The 22,145-nt window shown below is 43.7% G+C and overlaps 1 protein-coding gene across 4 annotated transcripts in view; it reads right to left on the bottom strand.

Annotated features, from left to right (window-relative positions):
• SMARCA2 (SWI/SNF related, matrix associated, actin dependent regulator of chromatin, subfamily a, member 2) overlaps positions 1-22,145 on the bottom strand; it is a 144,483-nt gene that overhangs the window by 66,890 nt on the left and 55,448 nt on the right. For all 4 annotated transcript variants that reach the window (XM_066617545.1, XM_066617543.1, XM_066617541.1 and 1 more), the window contains 8 exons: positions 15,398-15,451; positions 13,502-13,632; positions 13,205-13,265; positions 11,006-11,106; positions 10,733-10,883; positions 8,524-8,687; positions 1,540-1,606; positions 254-364 (listed from right to left, as the gene is read on the bottom strand). In XM_066617545.1, the coding sequence (XP_066473642.1) occupies positions 254-364; positions 1,540-1,606; positions 8,524-8,687; positions 10,733-10,883; positions 11,006-11,106; positions 13,205-13,265; positions 13,502-13,632; positions 15,398-15,451 (840 nt within the window). The remainder of the gene's footprint in view (positions 1-253; positions 365-1,539; positions 1,607-8,523; positions 8,688-10,732; positions 10,884-11,005; positions 11,107-13,204; positions 13,266-13,501; positions 13,633-15,397; positions 15,452-22,145) is intronic.

The following is a 22,145-nucleotide window of genomic DNA, read 5'->3' as shown; positions in this document are numbered from 1 at the left end:
ATGGAATCTGCAGGTAGCAAAACCACTCTCTCATCTGCAGGCCTGAAAGTGCCACAGCAGGAGAGGCAGCTATGAATGGGTTGGAAGAAAAAGCCTAACACCTCAATCTAAGGAAATAAAAACATGGAACCGGCTTTTAAAAACAACAGCCATTATGGATATTGCACCAGAAATCTCTTTACTATGTACAATTTTAGCTGGGGGGGGGGAGGGGAGAAAGTGTCATGAATTGATGTCAGAAATATAGTATTACCTTAGCAAGAATGTGTTTATCCTTTATTATGTACTCATAAGTAGTCAAAAGAACATTAAATTTTCCACTACGAAGCTGTGGAACAAGCGATCGTCGCATAGCAGGCGTACCCTGAAAGAAAAAAGAAACAAAAATATTTCGTAGTTTAGTGAAACAAGGAAATATGCATAAGTATGATGTCTAGAAATGAACAGCAAAATGACACCAAGATGTTGGTGACAATTGCAATCCTTTTACAGAAGAAGCCAAAGAGGAAAAAAAATGGCAATAACTTTGCATTTGAAAATGGCTACTGGGCAGAATGCTCTGCTCCTCAGTGGTGTTTTGTGCCAGGATATCTTGTGCCCCTATAGCTAGCCTTCATAAGAACAACTGTAACCAAATTATTGCCACTATAAGCATTTGAAAATACAGAAATGGACAGTATCATCTGTAGTACTCCCCCCAGAACACTTTCGAGTATGACCATCAACAATTTCTGATGGCATTTCAATATCTAAAAGTAAGGCTCCAATCCTAACCACGCTTTCCTGAGAGTAAGCCCCATTGAACAAAATAGGACTTACTTCTGAGTAGACCTGGTTAGGATTGTGCCCTAAGAACCTGATCCTATGGTCCACGCTGTGCCTCCGCAGCGCGGACCACAGTCGCAAATGGGCTGTAAGGCACTTTTGCGGGGCTTACCACTGGGCTCCCGCCAGAGCTAGCCCGGCTCCGGCCGGTGCTGAGCCAGCGCGCAGCAGGTGCCCGGGTTCTGAGGCTCGACAGTCTCCGTGATGGCCGGGCTGCAGAACGGGAGATGGGGCATGGTCGGGGGTGTGGGAGGGTGTTCCAGAGAGGGGGGAGGCGTGTCAAGGGGAGGGGGAGAGGCGGATTCACTGAGCCAAGCTCCGCAGGATCCAAGTCGCTTGGACAGGGATGCTCGCCCTACATGAGCGCCTTTACTTTAGCAGCAACCAAACAGTCGCCGCTAAAGCAAGCAGCCCCATTGCGGGGCTGCTTCCCTTACTCGGGGGAAGGGGACAAATGTCCCCTTCTCCCAAGGAGCTTCTTGCAGTAGCGCGGGAGGCACTGGATCCAGCGGGAGCCCTCCATGGAGCCGCTGGGTCCCGCAGCTCCGGGCAGCTCAGGATTGGGCTGTAAGTCTGCTACAGGAAGCTTACTGATTAAGCCATTTTTGTATATAGCAAAACTTCACAACTGAATACAGTTAGCAGATGAGCAGATGAATATAAGAAAAATATTTATACTGCCAGCTGTATATCCACGTATAAAGGAAATCCAACCTTGTAGGAAATTTTCACGACAGAAGGAGCCCATTTGTCAAATTCGTAAGTCCAGTTGGATAAAGTTCTACATAAAAGAATAAGAAGACACAGTTTATTAAAAGCCTTCGAACACACATGCAGGGCAGTGCTATGCACATTTACTCAGAAGGAGATCCCACTTAATTCAATGGGACTTACTTTCATGTAAATGTCATAGGACTGCAGCCTTATTGGAAAAAGAATTCTTCCAAGAAAGAATGAAAAAGACAACTACTACAGCTCCATTTTTAATCTCTACATGCAGGATGAATAGCAAAATGAAACTGTGTTGGGCTACATTGTTGTAAGCACAAGGAACAGCTGCAGGGGAACCTTCTCTAATCATTTCAGAAGAAGCTGTCTGGCTTTTAGCTCAGGACTTCATCCTCATTCTGCAGCAGGTATGCATAAAATTGTCACATTGGTTTAGTCCCATTGAATCAAACGAACTGCTTGAATATATTTTAGCATTTTGCTGAAAAGGGATGAATTTGGTAGATTTGAATCTGGCTTTAAGGCACCAGTTTACAAACTGAAAGAGGAGATAGTATAGTAGGGATAGAATTATAGTATCTATATCATTTTGACACCTCAATTTCAAGTCCTTGCTTCCTAGCACTCTTCTAAAGACTGAAAATTTATCCTTAAAATAGAAGTTCTTGCAGTGCATAAATCATTTATTTATTCTTGCTTGTTAAATAATGTGGCAGCACAACAAGGAGGGCAAAAGCATATCTACATATTCCAAGGTGTCATTTTCATAAGAAAGTACAGTCCATTCTCTTTATACACGAATTCACTATCTGCGAATTCATTTATCTGCAAATGGCAGAATTGTCACCTATGTCTCGTTATCTGTGGCTCTGTTCTCGTTATCCACGAATACTGTGCCAGTGTAAGCTGAAAGTTGTCTGGATTGGGTCAATTTTCCACATCAAATGGATGAGGGTATTGGCCTATGAAGAATCACTGGACATAATTTTGTCCAGTTCAAGACTTGCCCCACCATCTTGGGCACCATCATGAGAACTCCAGCTAAACCTTCACAACCCTAGTGATGATGAGAGGTCTCTGGATGGCTACCTGAGGGCTGCTCTGGGGCTGGGACAAGCCTAGTGAAGGACCAAAAAACAGGTGGAGGAGAAGAGGACGGGTGAAGCAACTTTCTCCGCATTGCTGAACTCTTAAGGTTCCGTTGTTGGGCCAGCAACCTTCAAGGATCATAAAGTTCATAGAGTGTATGGTGAAGAGGGTCCCTCAGAAACTAACCCAATTTTCCACACAGGCTCAATGATTCAGTATCTGATAATTCAATATCCACTAGGTTTTCCAGGAACCTAACCCTAGTGGATAACAAGAACTGACTGTACATTTTCAGCCCTTATGTTTACGGGGCAGAACCTTTCGGCCCAATCAGGGCCTTACAGCAGGGCCTTTATGGCTGTTGGAAAAGACAACAAGACATTTGGCCTGGCCTCGCTGATGCAAGTGGTTGGGTTCGTATACAAATGGACTGAGGCAGACTGTCAGCACCGGTAAGTCAGACCAGGGAATTGAGGGGTAGAGAGAGGGCAGATTAGGGCTGGGATGGGGGCATTATCGGTGGCAGTGGCACAAACCAATATCCTAAATTCCTTCCCAGCTTCAATCCTCCAATCTCTGGTTCATGCAGACTTGTGCCAGTTATAGAGCTGGTGCAGATCCAGGTACAGGGGTGACTCCTTATCCACAGGGCTTCCGTTCTGAAATGCCCTGCAGATACCTGAAATTGTGGATATGGACGAAAGCCTCCTGTGCACCTCTTTTGGAGAAAGCCACACTGGCGCATGGAGGTTCACTGACCCATGGAGGCCAGATCCAGCCTCCATGGTGGCGAGGTAAGGTAAGTTTGCACCAGCTCGGCTGGCACAGGGGTCTGGGGGCGCGGGGAGGAGGTATTTCGGGGTGGGGGAAGGGCAGCAGCAGGCAGGCCTGTGGACGGGTGGGCAGGCCCGTGGGAGGGCGGGCAGGAAGCGGGACGTGGAACTAGGAAGTTATGCTGCATCCTAGTCCCGTTCCCCGGTGGTGCGGAGCAGCTCCGGCTGCTGCGTTCTGCTCAGAACTGCATAAGAACATAAGAACATAAGAACAGCCCCACTGGATCAGGCCATAGGCCCATCTAGTCCAGCTTCCTGTATCTCACAGCGGTCCACCAAATGCCCCAGGGAGCACACCAGATAACAAGAGACCTCATCCTGGTGCCCTCCCCTACATCTGGCATTCTGACTTAACCCATTCCTAAAATCAGGAGGTTGCGCATACACATCATGGCTTGTACCCCATAATGGATTTTTCCTCCAGAAACTCGTCCAATCCCCTTTTAAAGGCGTCTAGGCTAGACGCCAGCACCACATCCTGTGGCAAGGAGTTCCACAGACCGACCACGCGCTGAGTAAAGAAATATTTTCTTTTGTCTGTCCTAACCCGCCCAACACTCAATTTTAGTGGATGTCCCCTGGTTCTGGTATTATGTGAGAGTGTAAAGAGCATCTCCCTATCCACTCTGTCCATCCCCTGCATAATTTTGTATGTCTCAATCATGTCCCCCCTCAAGCGTCTCTTTTCTAGGCTGAAGAGGCCCAAACGCCGTAGCCTTTCCTCATAAGGAAGGTGCCCCAGCCCCGTAATCATCTTAGTCGCTCTCTTTTGCACCTTTTCCATTTCCACTATGTCTTTTTTGAGATGCGGCGACCAGAACTGGACACAATACTCCAGGTGTGGCCTTACCATCGATTTGTACAACGGCATTATAATACTAACCGTTTTGTTCTCAATACCCTTCCTAATGATCCCAAGCATAGAATTGGCCTTCTTCACTGCAGCCGCACATTGGGTCGACACTTTCATCGACCTGTCCACCACCACCCCAAGATCTCTCTCCTGATCTGTCACAGACAGCTCAGAACCCATCAGCCTATATGTGAAGTTTTGATTTTTTGCCCCAATGTGCATGACTTTACACTTACTGACATTGAAGCGCATCTGCCATTTTGCTGCCCATTCTGCCAGTCTGGAGAGATCCTTCTGGAGCTCCTCACAATCACTTCTGGTCTTTACCACTCGGAAAAGTTTGGTGTCGTCTGCAAACTTAGCCACTTCACTGCTCAACCCTGTCTCCAGGTCATTTATGAAGAGGTTGAAAAGCACCGGTCCCAGGACAGATCCTTGGGGCACACCACTTTTCACCTCTCTCCATTGTGAAAATTGCCCATTGACACCCACTCTCTGCTTCCTGGCCTCCAACCAGTTCTCAATCCACGAGAGGACCTGTCCTCTAATTCCCTGACTGTGGAGTTTTTTCAGTAGCCTTTGGTGAGGGACCGTGTCAAACGCCTTCTGAAAGTCCAGATATATAATGTCCACGGGTTCTCCCGCATCCACATGCCTGTTGACCTTTTCAAAGAATTCTATAAGGTTTGTGAGGCAAGACTTACCCTTACAGAAGCCATGCTGACTCTCCCTCAGCAAGGCCTGTTCGTCTATGTGTTTTGAGATCCTATCTTTGATGAGGCATTCCACCATCTTACCCGGTATGGATGTTAGGCTGACCGGCCTATAGTTTCCCGGGTCCCCCCTCTTTCCCTTTTTAAAAATAGGCGTGACATTTGCTATCCTCCAATCTTCTGGTACCGTGGCCGTTTTGAGGGACAAGTTGCATACCTTAGTCAAGAGATCTGCAACTTCATTCTTCAATTCCTTAATAACCCTTGGGTGGATGCCATCAGGGCCCGGTGACTTATTGATCTTTAATTTATCAATGAGGTCTGAAACATCTTCTCTTTTAACCTCTATCTGACTTAACTCCTCGGTTAGGAGGGGCCATTCGGGCAGCGGTATCTGCCCGAGGTCTTCTGCCGTGAAGACAGATGCAAAGAACTCATTTAATTTCTCTGCCATCTCTAAGTCTCTGCACCATCTCTTTAGACGGCACAAATCTGAGCAGACCCATTGGGAACGCTGTGGCTCTACCCGGGATAAGGAAAACTTTTTCCCCTTGCAACGGGAAGAGCCTCAGCCAGCCCCAAACTTGTGCTGTATACAGCACAGGTCTGTTGGCCTGCTGGCCTGCCTGTTTAAGCACAAGTTAGGATTGCACTGTAAGCAATTGATAGTACAATTAATATATCATTTATTTTGATGAACAATTTGATTCCAAACTTTTTTTAAACTTTAGGGGACCCAAAGTAAAGTCAGCACATATACTTTATCATTTAAAATGTAATCTAACAGCCCAGTCCTATGCCACATTCTGCCACTAGAACGTGACAGCGGCAAGGAGAAGAAGGCCCGCTGACTTCAGTACGTTGGAGGTGTGGTGTAACAGGGCAGAAGTAAACATAATGGGGAAGGATGGGGATATTTTAGAGGCGGAAGGGGGTGGCACCCAGTACGAGAAACCTGCACTGGATGCTATTCCTGCCAGAGCCAGTTGACACAGTCCCTCTGTCTCCTCAGACTTGTGCCAGCTAAAAAGTTGGTACTGTCCAAGGAGACCCACTGACAGTTGGGGACCTTAGGGGTCAAAGAAAATATTTTCCCTTTCACCTCCCAAGCCTATGAATCACCCCCTCCGTAGCATGTAGTGTGGCCTGTTACGGCGCAGTTGCATTCTATGGCAAAGAAAGATATAGGATTGGGTCTTAAGCTACTTAATACAAGTATCATTAGCCAACAGAATTAATAGAGTCTGTTCAAAGGTAACTGTTTCTATGCACAACATTCTCTCTTACAGATGCCATGAGACTCAGGTCACATATTTCTATTTCTAAGGTATTTAGGTATTTAGACTTATGGGGCATATGCAAAAGTTGATGAGTCAGGGAGTGACAGCAATGATCACAACTAGGCAGTACTAATATAAAAGAAAATGAATTTCCTGACTGAAATGAATAAATGAAGATTATTAACCAAGCTAATAGCCAATTAAGCAATTGTGGGATGCCATTTAGAAGCTGCCTTCCAAAATATCTAACAGCTTTAAAAATTAGTACAAAAACTGAAGGGCAGTGTTGTGTACCCCATATAAAAATACATACCGTATTTTTCGCTCCATAAGACGCACTTTCCCCCCCCCCAAAAAAAAGTGGGGGGAAAAGTGTGTGCGTCTTATGGAGCAAATACTGCAAAAACAAAAAAACAAAAAAAAGCCTCTGCCCCAGCCCTGGCCCCGCCCCCTGCCCGCTCACTCTGCTCTGCTTCCCCGGGCAGTCAGAGGCTACTCAGAAGTAAGTCTCAGAGTCACTGGGGCTCACTCCCAGGAAAGCATGGGTGGGGTGGCAGTCCCCAATCCTTGGGGTGGCTGCCCAATCCTGTGCATGCCTGCTCTGAAGTAAGTCCCATTAGAGTCAGGGGGGCTTATTCCCAGGAAAGCCTCTCTCTCCCCCCCCCAAGCCTGGAGCATCACAGCCTCTCTTTCCCCCCCACCCCAAGCCTGGAGCATCACATCCTCTCTCCCCCCCCCCCAAGCCTGGAGCATCACAGCTTCTCTCTTCCACCCCCTAAACCTGGAGCATCACAGCCTCTCTCTCTCCCCCCCCCCCCAAAGCCTGGAGCATCACAACTTCTCTGCAACACAAACACTTTCCCCCTCTCTCACACACACAGGCTGCCCCCTTCTCTTACACACACAGATGCTCTGCCCCCCCCACACACTCACACAGCAGGGGAGGGGCGCTTTCACTCACCTCATCCAGCATCTGAATGTAAGCCCCCCCCCCCCCCAAAGAAAAAACTGTCTCCTTGGTCAGAATGCCAGTGTTTGCTTATTGCACAAGCCCCAGGTAAGGCTCGGTTCTCACCATAAATCCAGAGGTTTGTTGTGTCTTGAGAATTCAAGTTGTGGTTGGACTTTCCACTTGCTCATTTGTATTGGAATCACGGAAGAACTGGCGAGGAGGTAGATGTGGTGTCAGCAGCGGCCCCTTTAAGGGTAAGGCCTGGGCATTCAGCAGAGTATGCTGCACAGCTGCAGCCACTGGAAGGCAATAGGGCCCTCAGGGATATAAGGAGTACCTGAGGCAGAAAGGGTTTGTGGGTTTTGAAGGAATGCAGGTTGGAGGTAGGAGAGGAGACTGACTGGGTTTATTGAATTTGGAATCTGACTGTGGATTGTGAGTGGACTTGGATACCCTGATGGATTTGACTGACCTTGGACTGTAATTTGGCTTATTGGTTCTGGACTCTGATTTGGCAACTCTGATTGATGGGACTGATTTACTTGGCATCTGTGGACTGGAACTGGACTCACTTTTGCTTGCTGCACTGGTGAGTTGCACAAGGGGGACTGATCAGCCTTAAGCGGGCACAAGGCCCAGTGGATTGGGATTTGGCAGAACATCATTGTAGCAGAAAGATAAAGTGATCCCCTATTTGTGTGCACCTGCTTTTGTGAGCTTCATAAATTCTGACTCTAGCAATGATGAGTTCTTGGGGTTTCTAGAAAACTAGAGTACGCAAACCTTTAAGTCTCTCCATTTGTTAATGACAGTGATAATGGTTCTTAATGCCACTGTTGACTACTGTTCACTTTACATGGTTCAAACGTTGTTCTGTTATATTTTATTACACTATTTGGTTCAGAATATTTTTTTTCTCCTCTAAAAACTAGGTGTGTCTTATGGTCAGGTGCGTCTTATGGAGCGAAAAATACGGTACTTTTTTCCCTTCTGAATAGCAGCAAGAACAAACTATAGTGAGATACAGTAAAACTTGTTGGTTGAATGCTTTTATCAGCTATCTGGTTACCAATGCCAGACAATTCATGTGGGAAGATAATCAAAGACTAAATCTAGAGTACACACTGAGCACACTCCTATAGCATGCTTTAACTAGACATTAAGTGAGAGGAAAAAAAGAGTACATGTTGTTAATGAACCAATCTGCATAGCATAGTAAAATATCATTAGAAGGAGTTCATCTACTTACGAGAGGGGAACAATGATAAGATAGGGGCCATTGAGTCTTTTGTGATCCATCAGATAAGTGATGAGTGCAATAGTCTGTATGGTCTTTCCTAGCCCCATTTCATCAGCTAAAATGCCATTCAAATTGTTATTATATAAGGAGACCATCCATTCCAGGCCCTGGATCTGAAATGCAGAAGAATCACTCCATTATTCAGTTACAACAATCTGTGCACAGAGTTCAAATGAATCTTAACATCTCTGCCAGGGCTTGTTCAGCAGAGGATGTGATGGCTGCAGCCAGTACAATGAAGAAAAAAACCCCCACAAAAATTACCTGCATAAGAATCAACTGGTGCTATGTAGGCCAAGTTTAGAATGCCTTTGCTCCCAGAACTGATTGATGATTGGACATTGCATATGATACTCATACTGAGACCATTTTTCTGGTTCTTAATAGGCCATGTGTGTCCTAAATTTAAATTTCCAAGGTACCATACTTTTTTGGATTTACTTTTAGGATGGTCCCTATTCTCCAACTTCCACCTGGTTACAAAACTATCCTGTAAGCTATTTGAGAATTAAATTATAAAATAAAGTACAGAATTCATTCAATATAAGTACATTATGACATTAAAAAAATCACTGACTGCTAATTTTTGATTAGTAAAAGAGTTAGAAAATGAAGACATTTTGAATGAACAAGAGTTTAGAATGAACAAGTCAATGCAGATGGAACACCGACTCTTTAAAAATCATGATTTGCAAAATGGGAACCAGCTTTGGGAGATTTCTCTCACTTCCGTCTCCAGCAGGAATTTTCTATCAGTCTTAACCGTATTTTAGGATCAGTCTGGATGATTCTTCAAATCACAGTTTGTAATACTAGAAATTTGCACATACTCTTCCTCATTTAAAGGTTGCTCTGCCCATAATCTGCTGTAATGTCCAATTGACTGATTAGCCCTAACCATAATGGTTTGGATAGTAGCATTAACAATAAAGTGAAGGGTTCAGACATCATGGTAAAACTATGGTTACTGAAAACTAGAAATGGAGGTAAGAATTCATCTATGAGAGAAGAAGGGAGCGTGTCAGGCTATGATATGTTCCTGATTCTCCAAATGAGACCTAAACGTTCCATCTGCATCAATGCTATTTATGCTTACTACCAAGTAGGACTTTTGTCTTAGCCAGAGTTCAAACTAAGTTTGAAGAAAGTATGCAAACCCTAGTTAAAATGGATTGGATGAGCATTAAACATAGTTAGTACTGGTGTGGATGTGATGCTAAAATTATTATTATTATTATTAACAGTATTTATATACTGTTAAACATAGCTTAAATCAACAAGGGAAGGAAGGATTCATACAAAAGAAGGGAAGATGAAGCTGTGTTTCTAAATCATGGTTTGGAGGGAGCCAGCTTTACACCTGTACCAGATCACATACTATTATGGAGTTAACATTGCTGTGAACTGCTGAGAAGAGCATGTACTCTGAGAGTAGGCATCTAGTCAGGTGAAATCACCCCATCAGAATGGAAGCATGCTAAAGTATGCAAAGTTTGGAATTAAGAGACTTCATGCAGCTTTGCGGTACACCTTTAAACCAGAAGCATAAGTTCTGGCTACCATAATAGTCATGGTCAGAATGGGCAATGAAATTGTTCCAGCTTCACAGAGAAATCCTAAGGGCAAGGAATTGTCAAACACTGTCACAATTGGTCTCCCTGTCATGAAAAAACTGCTTTGAGGACTCACTCTTGTTCCATGTGTGGAGCTGGACAGCTCAGTGGACAAAGGAAGAGATTATTGTATGCCAGTGTTTCTCAGTGTGCTCCTAAGAGCCCTGCGACTCCCTGAGACCCCTTCAGGGGGTCATCATAAGTGGCCCCCATATGTCCTGCAATGCCCTCCCCCCCCCCACACACACACACACACACGTGCTGGTAAGAGCTGTTCATGGGCTCCCTCCTTTAGGAGCTTAAAGGGCTCCAGAGACCAAAAGGTATGAGAACTGCTGCTGTATGCTTTTCAATATCCAAAGGAAATGAGAACTAAAATCACTTGATCCCAGGATAATTCTTTAGCGAGACTGAAACTGTTGTCTTGATTTTAAGGAGACCCATTATAGCAGTCTGAGAATACCTAGGGTAAAGATCTACTAAAAGAGTTTTACCATAAATGGAAGTCTTCGACAGTGAAAGCAAACGTCATCTAGGATGCTTACCTGATAATGTTTCAGCGTGCCATTGATAAGAAGAGAAGACTGCTTCTCCACTCTCTCAGAAATTGCATGAGCCACTGTATAATAACTGGACTGAGAACCTCTGGCATTATACTGCATGCTATACTCATCATCCACATCTTGTTTGGCTGTCCTACGAAGCAAGTCAAGAGAAGCATGACACTACAAAACACTTTGTAATTTTAGCTCTTATGCAAAATTAATTGTACAAAATGGTTTGCCTACATGGAAGGAAGCATCCAAAATTACACCTACTCAATTATTTGTCTAGCATCTCGCTCTGAAACATCTTCACTGTTTGGATCCAGGTGTTTCTTCTCATCTGTTTCTTGTCTACTTGACTCATCTTCATCATACTGCAGAGAGAAAAGGCCAGGTGTCAAATTCACAGGGGTACTCTGCTATCAATCAAAACTTTCTAAATGCAAAATGACAACCTCCATCTTAAAACAAAGTTACATTCACAGCTAATATTCATCCAGTGCTATCACTGTCACAAGAGAAAGATTTTAGTTTAGAATTTAGTTTGGAATTCTTTATCAAGAATTAACAAAGCATTTCTTAGTACATACCCAGTAAGAGCTAGAGTTTTTCTTCATATCAAGCCACAATCCAAGAGGAAGCAAAACTTCTTACAGGTTAAATACCAAAGAAACCCATATCACAGAGATCACTGATCAGAAAGTATTCATGACACTTTCTACCCAAGAAATATTTCATACTTTTCACTTTTAAAAAAATTTCAACCCTTAACCTTTGGCATGTTTAGATACTGCACTATAATCCTGAAACTACTGTACCTCTGATTTATGCCTTTTATTCATTCAGCTATCTAAATGTTTCTGCATTCCAAATGTGCTGCCAGTATCCTGTCCACCTTCCCAGCCCTGATCCCATGGCGTGGCTCCATGCGCACCTGCTCCAGCTGTTTAGCCAGTGCAGGTCCAAGCAGAGCCCCACCACACCGTGGAGGCATACCCCTGGTACGGGAACAAAAGTTCCATGACCCAGAGAAGACCTCTGGCTCTCTACCACAGGATGCAGCGATTGCCAATCTGGTGCCGCGACATCAGCAGGAGGTAATGAGTAGGATTGGGCTGTAAAGCTGCAATCCTATACATATTTACCTGGGAGCAAGACTCACTGAACTCAATGGGCCTTACTTCAGAATAGACAACATAAGACTATGCTATAAGAGGTTAACTGCCTAATCCTATCCTCCATTGTGGATGCAGATGCAGCTGCACTGGCAAAATGCATGCTGCATCTAGTTGGTGGGAGGTGATCAGACAACCAGCAGGAGGTAAGCAAAAATATTTTTACTCAGTCCCAGTAGGCTGCCTGATTGACTATGGGTAGAGGTGTTCTTAAACATTTTAATTTTTTCACAGATTTCATTTGTTCCCAGAAGGAAAAAGTGCTGTTTTTATTCCAGGGGTGCATTTTAAAAATTATAATTATAAATTATAATTGCTTTAAAAAAGCACTAGGTAGGTGATATAAGTGGTATAGTATCAGCAGATGCAGACACATTATCCATTTTCAGATTGCCCAGGTTATTCTTTTGCAGATTTTGGGGTGGGATTGTTGCTGTTGTTGTGTTTCACAAAAATGAGAAGTGCAAAAAGCAGTGTTATGTGTTTTTATTTTGTTACCACTGGAAAATCACATCTCTACCTATGGATCTCGTTAGATATATATCAGCCATTTTGCTGACGTATGTCCCAGGAGAGAAAAGGGGTGACCTGGGAAAGAGGGGATAAGATCTGGCATACAATAATACTACCAAGATTCACCACCTCCGCCTCGATCCACCCCAAAATCCCCCCTGCCCCCCCTCGCCCATGACATGCTTCTGCCACCATCAACACAACAGCACCAACAGAAGCCTCTGGGACTGTTGCTGCATGCACCACACAGCTCCTACTTTGCATGCTGCTAGACAGTAGCCCAGCTTTTGCACCACTGTAAAGGACCTTGAGCTGCCAGAATACTAGTTCTGGCAGCTCAGTGTCCCAGTAGGATTTGGGCCTAAGTGCTCTTTGGGCACTGAAAGAAATATGAGGACAGGGAAAGTAATGATGGAAGACAAGTTGAAATACATTAGAAGAATCCTTTTTATCTTTTTACAGCCAGCACCTTTGAAAAATTATCAAGAAAGAATCAAATTACATTCAGTTCCCAATCCTATGCACTCCAATTTTCCTAGCTGTTACTTACAATGCCTTTAAACACAATTTTGCCTATTACTGAATCCATGCTTGATTAGTAAAGTGGCAAAATACACTAACAGCCATATTTTAGATTTCTGTCCTATTTTAGACATCACCACAGAAGGACTGACTAAAAGACATCACTTTAAAAAAAAATGACTTATTTAAAGGACAATAAAATTGATCCAAGCAGACAGCATATTCACCATATAAAGTAAAAACTGATGAAGTATTTACTCACATCTTCATCATACTCAGAGCCGCTTTCATCTTCACTATCTGACCGAGGAGCAACTTCGTAGCTGGTGGAGAAGTAGGTGGGAAGAGTGTAAGAGACAGAAAAAACATGCCCAAAATTATCACAACTTTTCAAATAATTTTATAAAATTTAGAATAAATGTACAGTACATTTCAGAAAGGTATGAACAGAAAAGGAAAAAGAATCTGTATTCTGCATTTAAATACATTTAAAGTGTATAAATGTAATGCAAAAGTAGTAAGCTATTGGGGGGGGGGGGGGTTGTATGTTGCTACTTACCCAGGATTCATTTCTAACCAAGCATCCAATTGGCTTGCTTTGGGAGCCTCTGATCCAAGAAGAACTTTGCCTGTTTCAGTGTGAGTTACCTTGACTGGCAAATCACTCATTTGACTGCTTTCATCTATGGGCTAAAAATTAAGGAGAGATATTCAGCTTAATTGGTGCCATGGATGTCTTTCTTTCTGAAGACGTTAATGAAGATGCATTATAATAAGTTCAAAGTTACAAACGTACCAGTTTCTTGCTCATAAATCCATGTCAACATCAAGTTAAGCCATTTCTGCGCAACATTGCATATATGCAACAGGGATCAAACGTGTACACCTATGGGCTGGGCAGAAATGGGTTAACACATCAAAGGGAAAGAACTGAATGGGACTTATTTATGCAAAACCTTCTACCCCAAGACAGGACCCCTACAAACCAAACTACAAGTGTGTGCCACTTAACAACTTTCCGCTTAAGGGCAGTGGTCAAAGCACAACAAGCTCTTAATGAGACAATCAGGTCTCCATAGCCTGTAGCAGAGTGTCTGTTTACACAACAAATTCCTCCCATTCACAACCAGAAAACCATGACTTCTGCTTTCAAGAGATGGATACAATTAATTAAAGTGGAGTAAGGCCCCAATCCATTCCTCCTCCACCATTGCTAATGCAGCCATGTCAAAAAGGTGCACGCTGCATCCTATGGTGAGGGGGCAACCTGAAGGCAAAGGGGAGATAAGTAAAAATATTTTTACATTTAACTCGTGTAAACACTGGTGCTTGCCAATGGGACTTCTTGGATCTATTTTGGTTGTGCGTATCTAAGGAGGGAAAGGTAGCAGGGAGGTTTTTGAAAGTGTGGATGGTATCTGGTATGTGCCAATGTTGCTAGATCCACTACTCTCAACTTCTCCCCACCCCAGTTCCTCCCCCTGAAGACCTGGTTCCACCCCCTTCCTCACTCACAATCTGACCCCCATGCTGGCTTATCTGCTCCATCAAAGGTAGCTGACTGTGGGTCCAATCCTAAGCTTTGCGTGCCGGCTCACCGTTGGCGCGCACTGTCGCAAATGTGCCCTAAGGACTTTTGCGTGCCCTAGCGTCGGTGCGCCACTGGTGCTAGCACCAGGTGAGCACGAACTCAGCTGCACAGTAGTCACATGGACCGCTGAGCAGTGAAGAGTTAGATGGAGGCATGGGGGAAGGTGGAGGTGAAGCCTTTTCCATAACTGGATGTAGCCACAAGGCAGTGGAGGTTTGGGATCAGAGTTTTCCTTCTCTCAGATGAGCTGCCTTCCCAGGCTGACGAGTCCCATCTACCTGGTGGCTGTTTAGTCACCTCTTACGACAAGTACAGCCAAACTGAGGGCCTATTCTTATCCCCAGCCCCCAGGGGAGAGGTTCTTCCTCAAGGAAACCAAAAATGAAAAAGATCATTTGATCAAAAGGCACACTATAACGTCCCAATCCTCTCCAACTTTCCAGCACCGATCTTTCCAGCAACTTTCCAGCCGCAATGCAGCCTGGAGGTAAGGGAACAAATGTTCCCATACCTTGAGGAGACCTCTGTGATTGCCTCCCCATCAAAGGATGCAGTGCATGCCTCATTGGCATGACTGCACTGGCACTGGAACACTGGTTAGAATTGGGCCCTGAGTCTTTAAAATAAACGCTTTTAAAGGGCATTTTACTAGCTCATGTATAAAAACCTCAAATACACTTCATTGTATTTTAAAGGCCTGATCCTATTGCTGCGCAGTGCCAGCCTCCCACAAGCTGCCCTGGCAATGGCTATCAGAAAAGTACCTCAAGGCACTTCATGGCAGCTAAGACAGGAATGCTATGCTATGCCATCACAAAATGCTTTTCAGTTTGCCATGGGGCAGCGCAGACCAAAAATTCCTACCTCTCCATCAGGACCAAGTCCAGATCCTATTCCTTCTGTATTGTCTTCTGCCTTCTGCAACAGACAGAGAAAAGGGTTTATTCCAGATAAGAAAATTATGCAAATGTATAAAAACGTTATGAGTTTTAGGTATTCTGTCAAGCTTGTACCTTAAACAGCATTACTACATTTTACACATTCAGCAGTGTGATTTTCAGGGCATGAGCACAGGCTACCCTATTTGAAACTGAAGCAAAATAATACAGTGTATCTTTCATTGTTCCACAAGTCTTAAAAGCTGCACACACAAAAAGTAAACCTCATTCATTCCATGCTTGACACTGAATTATTAATAGCAGTTTTCGAACCCTACATTATCTGTACCTGCTCCTTTATTTAAGACAGCAGAGCAAACCAATGATAACATTGGTCCTGCCTGTCTTGTCCTTGCAAATAGGAACTAGTTCATAGTTCTACCAAGTTCAGAGAAGAAACAGCATCCAGCTCCCCCTTTTGATATAGTGTAGGTTCTGCAGCATAAGACCTGTAAAAAACCACTGCTGACACTTTAAACAAAAATAGATAACGGTAGTGGCAGCTTGATCTGCAGGTTTCATACTAGTTCTAAAGAATGAGATGGTAAATGCGATGCTAAATGTGTATGGTACAGGTATGATAGTTGAACAGAACCTGACTCACCAGCTTCCTGTTGTTATTGAGAAGCACCATACTTTGGAATACTTTTGTAAAAGAGGTTCAAATGAGTCTGTATTAGAAATATTCTTCCCAAAGGAGTGCATTCTTGGTTTTAGCTATTCAGGCAAGTACAGAATTATAATCAGAGACAGAACATAAATTTACTCAAAAACACGAAATGGATTCTTCATAACCAATGCGGTCCCTTGGGAAAAGAAGATTCCTTCCCTAATTAAACACAGGCAAGGTAAAAGGGAATTGCAGCACCAACGATTTCATCAATGCTCTCTTAAGAGCACAAGTCCCAGGGACTCCAGTTATGTAGTTGTTATTGAAGAAGGAAGCATTTAATTGCATTTTTAAATAGATAATAGTGTAATTTAAATGAATTAGGCTGCAATCCTATCTTCACTTTCCTGGGAGTAATCCCTATTGAACATAATAGGACTTACTTCTGAGTAGACCTTCTCAGGATTGTGCCCTTAGGAAGATTATTTACAAAAAATGGGATTTGGGGCATGGAATTGAATTGATATAACAATAAATCAATATACTGGCAACTCTAAATTTATGTGAAGGTTGCATGCCTGGAAATCCATGTGTATATGGAAAACATGTTAAAAAAATAACATTTTTCCTATAGGAAACAATGGGATTTGTATGGATTGGGGGAAAGTCATTTAACACACAAGTTGACAACTGGGAACTTCTGCTTGCTCAAGATGGTGTAGAGTAGGAGTCAGCAATCTCCGGGCTGAGGGTCGCATCCAGACCACCACCTGAAGTTTCTAGCCTGTTCTGGAATGATGGGTGGTACTTCTCCTTGGGACATGGTAGCGACAGCAGCAGCAGCAGCACTGGAACTCCACAAGGCTAAGCAGGTATTCTGCCACTTGCTTTCCGGAACGCAGCAAACTGGATAAGAGGTTTCACTACCCAAGCCAAACTCTGCACAGCACAGAGCAATCTGGATGTTTGGCAAAGTTTGGCAATGATGTGATTATGTTATCACTGTGCACTGAGAAACAACCACCCAACGTCTAGCCTGTATATCAAAGAAGGTTTCTGAGGTCTAACATGGAGAAAGGTTGAGGAGGGAGGCGAGTGGGAGTGGCTACTGATGCTGAATGGCTGAGAAAGGAATGAAGAAAACAAAGATGCAGACCACGCCCCCACAGATGAGCACAGGTGGCTGAGCCCCAACCCACCCAGTAGAAATATATCTTTCAGAATAATCCCACATTCTGCTTCATCACTCTCCTGTTGTAAGAAGCAGTCACAGGAGAATGTTCCCTGTCTCAGAACAACTGGCAGACATGCTTAAAAGTCTCCTTTTGCTGCTGTCCCCAGTACTTACCTACAAGTACCACCATGTGCTCAAACCCTTGTCACAAAGCAGAAGGAATTTTACAAAATTTGAGGCCTCTGTGAACGCATTTTGTGTCTCTTTTTTATCTTCTAGCTTTACAGACCTTCTCCCCTCCCCCACAGGAAGCTGCCAGCCTCTAACAGGATTGTTAATAAGCCAGATAAATTATTTTGATTATTGATCTAATTAGTAGATCATTATTTTGAAAACTGCCACAGTAAATTAGACTTCTGGTCTTAATTTGCAAATTGCACCATTTTGAAAATGTGCAAATAGCAAACTTTCAAAAACATGCAAATTAAGACTGTACATAAAAACATAAGAACAGCCCGAATGGATCAGGCCATAGGCCCATCTAGTCCAGCTTCCTCAATCTCACATCAGCCCACCAAATCCCCAAGGAGTACACCAGATAACAAGAGACCTGCATCCTGGTGCCTCCCTTGCATCTGGCATTCTTACATAGCCTATTTCTAAAATCAGGAGGTTGTACATACACATCATGGCTTGTAACCCATAATGGATTTTTCTCCAGAAACGTATCCAATTCCCTTTTAAAGGCATTCAGGTCAGATGCCATCACCACATCCTGTGGCAAGGAATTCCACAGACCAACCACATGCTGAGTAAAGAAATATTTTCTTTCATCTGTCCTAACTCTCCCAACACTCAATTTTAGTGGATGTCCCCTGGTTCTGATGTTATGAGAGAGTGTAAAGAGCATGTCTCTATCCACTCTGTCCATCCCCTGCATAATTTTGTATGTCTCAATCATGTCCCCCCTCAGGCGTCTCTTTTCTAGGCTGAAGGGGCCCAAACGCCGTAGCCTTTCCTCATAAGGAAGGTGTCCCAGCCCAGTAGTAATCATTTTAGTCACTCTCTTTTGCACCTTTTCCATTTCCACTATGTCCTTTTTGAGATGTGGCGACCAGAACTGGACACAATAATCCAGGTGTGGCCTCACCATTGATTTGTACAATGGCATTATAATATTAGCCGTTTTGTTTTCAGTACCTTTTCTAATGATCCCAAGCATAGAATTGACCTTCTTCACTGCCGCCGCACATTGGGTCGACACTTTCATTGAGTTGTCCACCACCACCCCAAGATCTCTCTCCTGATCTGTCACAGACAGTTCAGAACCCATCAGCCTATATATGAAGTTTTGATTTTTTGCCCCAGTGTGCATGACTTTACACTTACTTACATTGAAACGTATCTGCCATTTTGCTGCCCATTCTGCCAGTCTGGAGAGAGCCTTCTGGAGCTCCTCACAATCACTTCTGGTCTTCACCACCTGGTAAAGTTTGGTGTCATCTGCAAACTTAGCCACCTCACTGCTCAACCCTGTCTCCAGGTCATTTATGAAGAGGTTGAAAAGCACCGGTCCCAGGACAGATCCTTGGGGCACACCGCTTTTCACTTCTCTCCATTGTGAAAATTGCCCATTGACAACCACTCTCTGTTTCCTGGTCCTCAACCAGTTCTCAATTCAGGAGAACCTGCCCTCTAATTCCCTTACTATGGAGTTTTTTCAGTAGCCTTTGGTGAGGGACCGTGCTGAATGACTTCTGAAAGTCCAGATATATAATGTCCACGGGTTCTCCCACATCCACATGCCTGCTGACCTTTTCAAAGAATTCTTTAAGGTTGGTGAGGCAAGACTTACCCTTACAGAAGCCATGCTGATTCTCCCTCAGCAAGGCTTGTTTGTCTATGTATTTTGAGATTCTATCTTTGATGAGGCATTCCACCAGCTTACCTGGTATAGATGTTAGGCTGACTGGCCTATAGTTTCCCGGGTCCTCCCTCCTTCCCTTTTTAAAAATTGGTGTAACATTTGCTATCCTCCAATCCTATGGCACGGTGGCTGTTTTGAGGGACAAGTTCCATATTTTACTCAAGAGATCAGCAACTTCATTCTTCAATTCCTTAATAACTCTTGGTGGATGCCATCAGGGCCTGGTGACTTATTGATCTTTAATTCATTAATTAGGTCTGAAACATCTTCTCTTTTAACATCTATCTGACAAAATTCTTTGTTCAGGAGGGGCCATTCAGGCAGCGGAATCTGCCCAAGGTCTTCTGTCGTGAAGACAGATGCAAAGAACTCATTTAATTTCTCTGCCATCTCTAAGTCTCCTTTTATCTCCCCCTTCCCTCCCTCACCATCCAGAGGGCCAACTGCTTCTCTGGCAGGTTTCCTGCTTCTAATATATTTGAAGAAGCTTTTATTATTCCCCTTAATGTTGCTGGCCATGCGTTCCTCATAGTCTCTCTTGGCCTCCCGTTTCACCTTCTTACATTTCTTTTGCCACTGTTTATGTTCCTTTTTATTATTCTCATTAGGGCAAGACTTCCATTTACGGAAGGAAGCTTCCTTGCCCTTTACAGCCTCTCTAACTTGGGTCATTAGCCAAGCGGGGACCCTCCTGGACTTAGTCGAGCCCTAGTCCTGGACTGTGTAATTTGAAAGCTACCAGTACAGCAATATTTGTTTTTACTCCCAAGTTCTTGGATAAATTTAAAAAGCTGACTTGATAACACAATTTCTTAAGAAGACATTAATGCCACGAACTAAATTAAAAAATGGTTTTGTGTCTCATTCTCCCGAGCTTAGCAGATCACATAGTGCCCAGAAGACCTGTTGCAATCTAATGTTAAAGACACATTATGCAAACCTCTCTTCAGTTAAAAAAGTTCCAGGCTTTTGATATGAAGAGCATCAGACACTTGGAGTAAAAAGACTCATTTTGCACATTAATCTATTTTACATAGCGATAACACAATAAAATACTCCTTTTAACAGCACACTCAAATTGAGGAGGTTTATGAAATGAGCCATGGCCAGGCTCCAATGAAGAGTGAGAATATAAACAGAAATGTACAGAAAATTTCATTTCCATTTAAATGTGTTTCCTCCAGCATCATAAAGATTCAAAAACACACAACATGTTGAGGACCCTGCCTCAAGCCACAGTGCTGTAAGAAGGACCATTCAAAAATGGATTATTTTCACCGACTTCATCTAAAGAAAAGACTAAAAAGTTTCTCTCTGACTGGGAAACTTCCTTTGTGCTTCTGTAACCTCAAGGACTTGACTATGTTAATGCCTTTTGTTTATTTTATTATTTATTATTTATTATTTATTAAAAGATGTATTCCAAGTTTTTCCAGCTAATGCTCAGTGTCTTATACTAATATAATTTAAAACAACATATTAGAAAACAATAGCAACTTTTTAACATAATACTGTCTCAGCACTAAAAAAAATTTAAGTCATTCTGAATCAAACCCCAGAGTATTCTATATGAATATTCTCAGAGAACCATTTGAAGAGTGCAGAATATGTCCTTGCACACACATATGCACATATCATGCATATCATGCATTGTGTTCATGCTCAAGCATCCATACTGGCCAATTATTACCTTGCGGGCACTACATACTGTCCTGATTGTGCCTTAGGGCCCAATCCTATCCAATTTTCCAGTGCCAGTGCAGCTATGTCAATGGGGCATGCACTGCATCTTGTGGTGGGGCAGCAGTCACAGAGGGCCCCTTAAGGTATGGGAACATTTGTTCCCTTACCTTGGGGCTGCATTGCAGCTGCACTGGTGCTTGAAAACTGGATAGGATTTTAGAAGGTCCTAAATTGCATGGACCCAATGCAATTTACAGAGAATATTCTTTGTGCGCACCCTTGTGAACCTTAAGACTGACCAAGAATGCCTCTTATCAATACCATTGGTGAACCAAATTCAACTATCAAGAACATACAGCAAGCATTCTAAATAGTTGCTTCATATCAGTGGAACCCAATCCCTGATGCCTGCCTAGCAGCTTGAGCATCTCCAGAAGCAAATATCAATCATTTATGACTGAGCAGCCATTTGTTGTCTAGGTTTTAAGCAGCTAACAGTCCAATCCTGAGCTGCCTGGCATGCGGGTCTGCAGTGGCACTGAAAATGGCTGCCATGGCATCCAGCATGCTCCAGGCAACTGCCGCCTCCTCCTAGGGTGAACGGGACTTTTGTCCCCAGGTAAAACAAGTAGCCTCACAATGGGCTACCTGAAGGTCGGCGTAGAATGATGAGCCTCTGTGTTGGGCGGACAGCGAAGCGCCACTGGTCACACCTTCTTCCCTCCCTCACCCTGCCCCGGAATGTCTCCTCCCCAACTCCCCCCATGCCCCCACCTACCTCTCGCTGCTCTGCAGTCCACATGACCGCCACACAGCGGAGCTCTGATGCTTCACGGGTGCTAGCCCAGTGCCAGCCAGCATAGGGCTGGCACTGGCAGACGATTGGCACTAGGGCCCACAAGCATGCTTTATGGCATGTTTGCAACAATGTGCGCCAGCGGTGCATGCTGAATAGGATTGGGCCTATTTTTTTTTTAATATAGGGTAATGTGGCTGCAATCCTTAAAACACTTATTACAACTAATGTTCTATGAAACTCAGTGAGGCTTCTTTAGGTAAATATGCTTAGGACTGGGCTGCAAATGTTAATTTAATCTTTCCTGCCCTGAGACACCAAGATAGGTGTCACAGATTATATACTTAAGGCTATGGCATTGTTACTAACTAGTTTTGGTTGATACAGTATATGAAAAGTTATCCTGTCTATCCAGGGGGCCTGCATTATCTGCAGGTTTGGCATCTGCGGATTTCAATTATCTGTGGGTGCTGAATGGCCCCTC

This window comes from Tiliqua scincoides, chromosome 2 (assembly GCF_035046505.1).
Source record: "Tiliqua scincoides isolate rTilSci1 chromosome 2, rTilSci1.hap2, whole genome shotgun sequence".
Lineage (NCBI taxonomy): Eukaryota > Metazoa > Chordata > Lepidosauria > Squamata > Scincidae > Tiliqua > Tiliqua scincoides.
The sequence above is the reverse complement of the archived record's forward strand: the minus strand, read 5'-3'. Positions and strand labels throughout refer to the sequence as shown.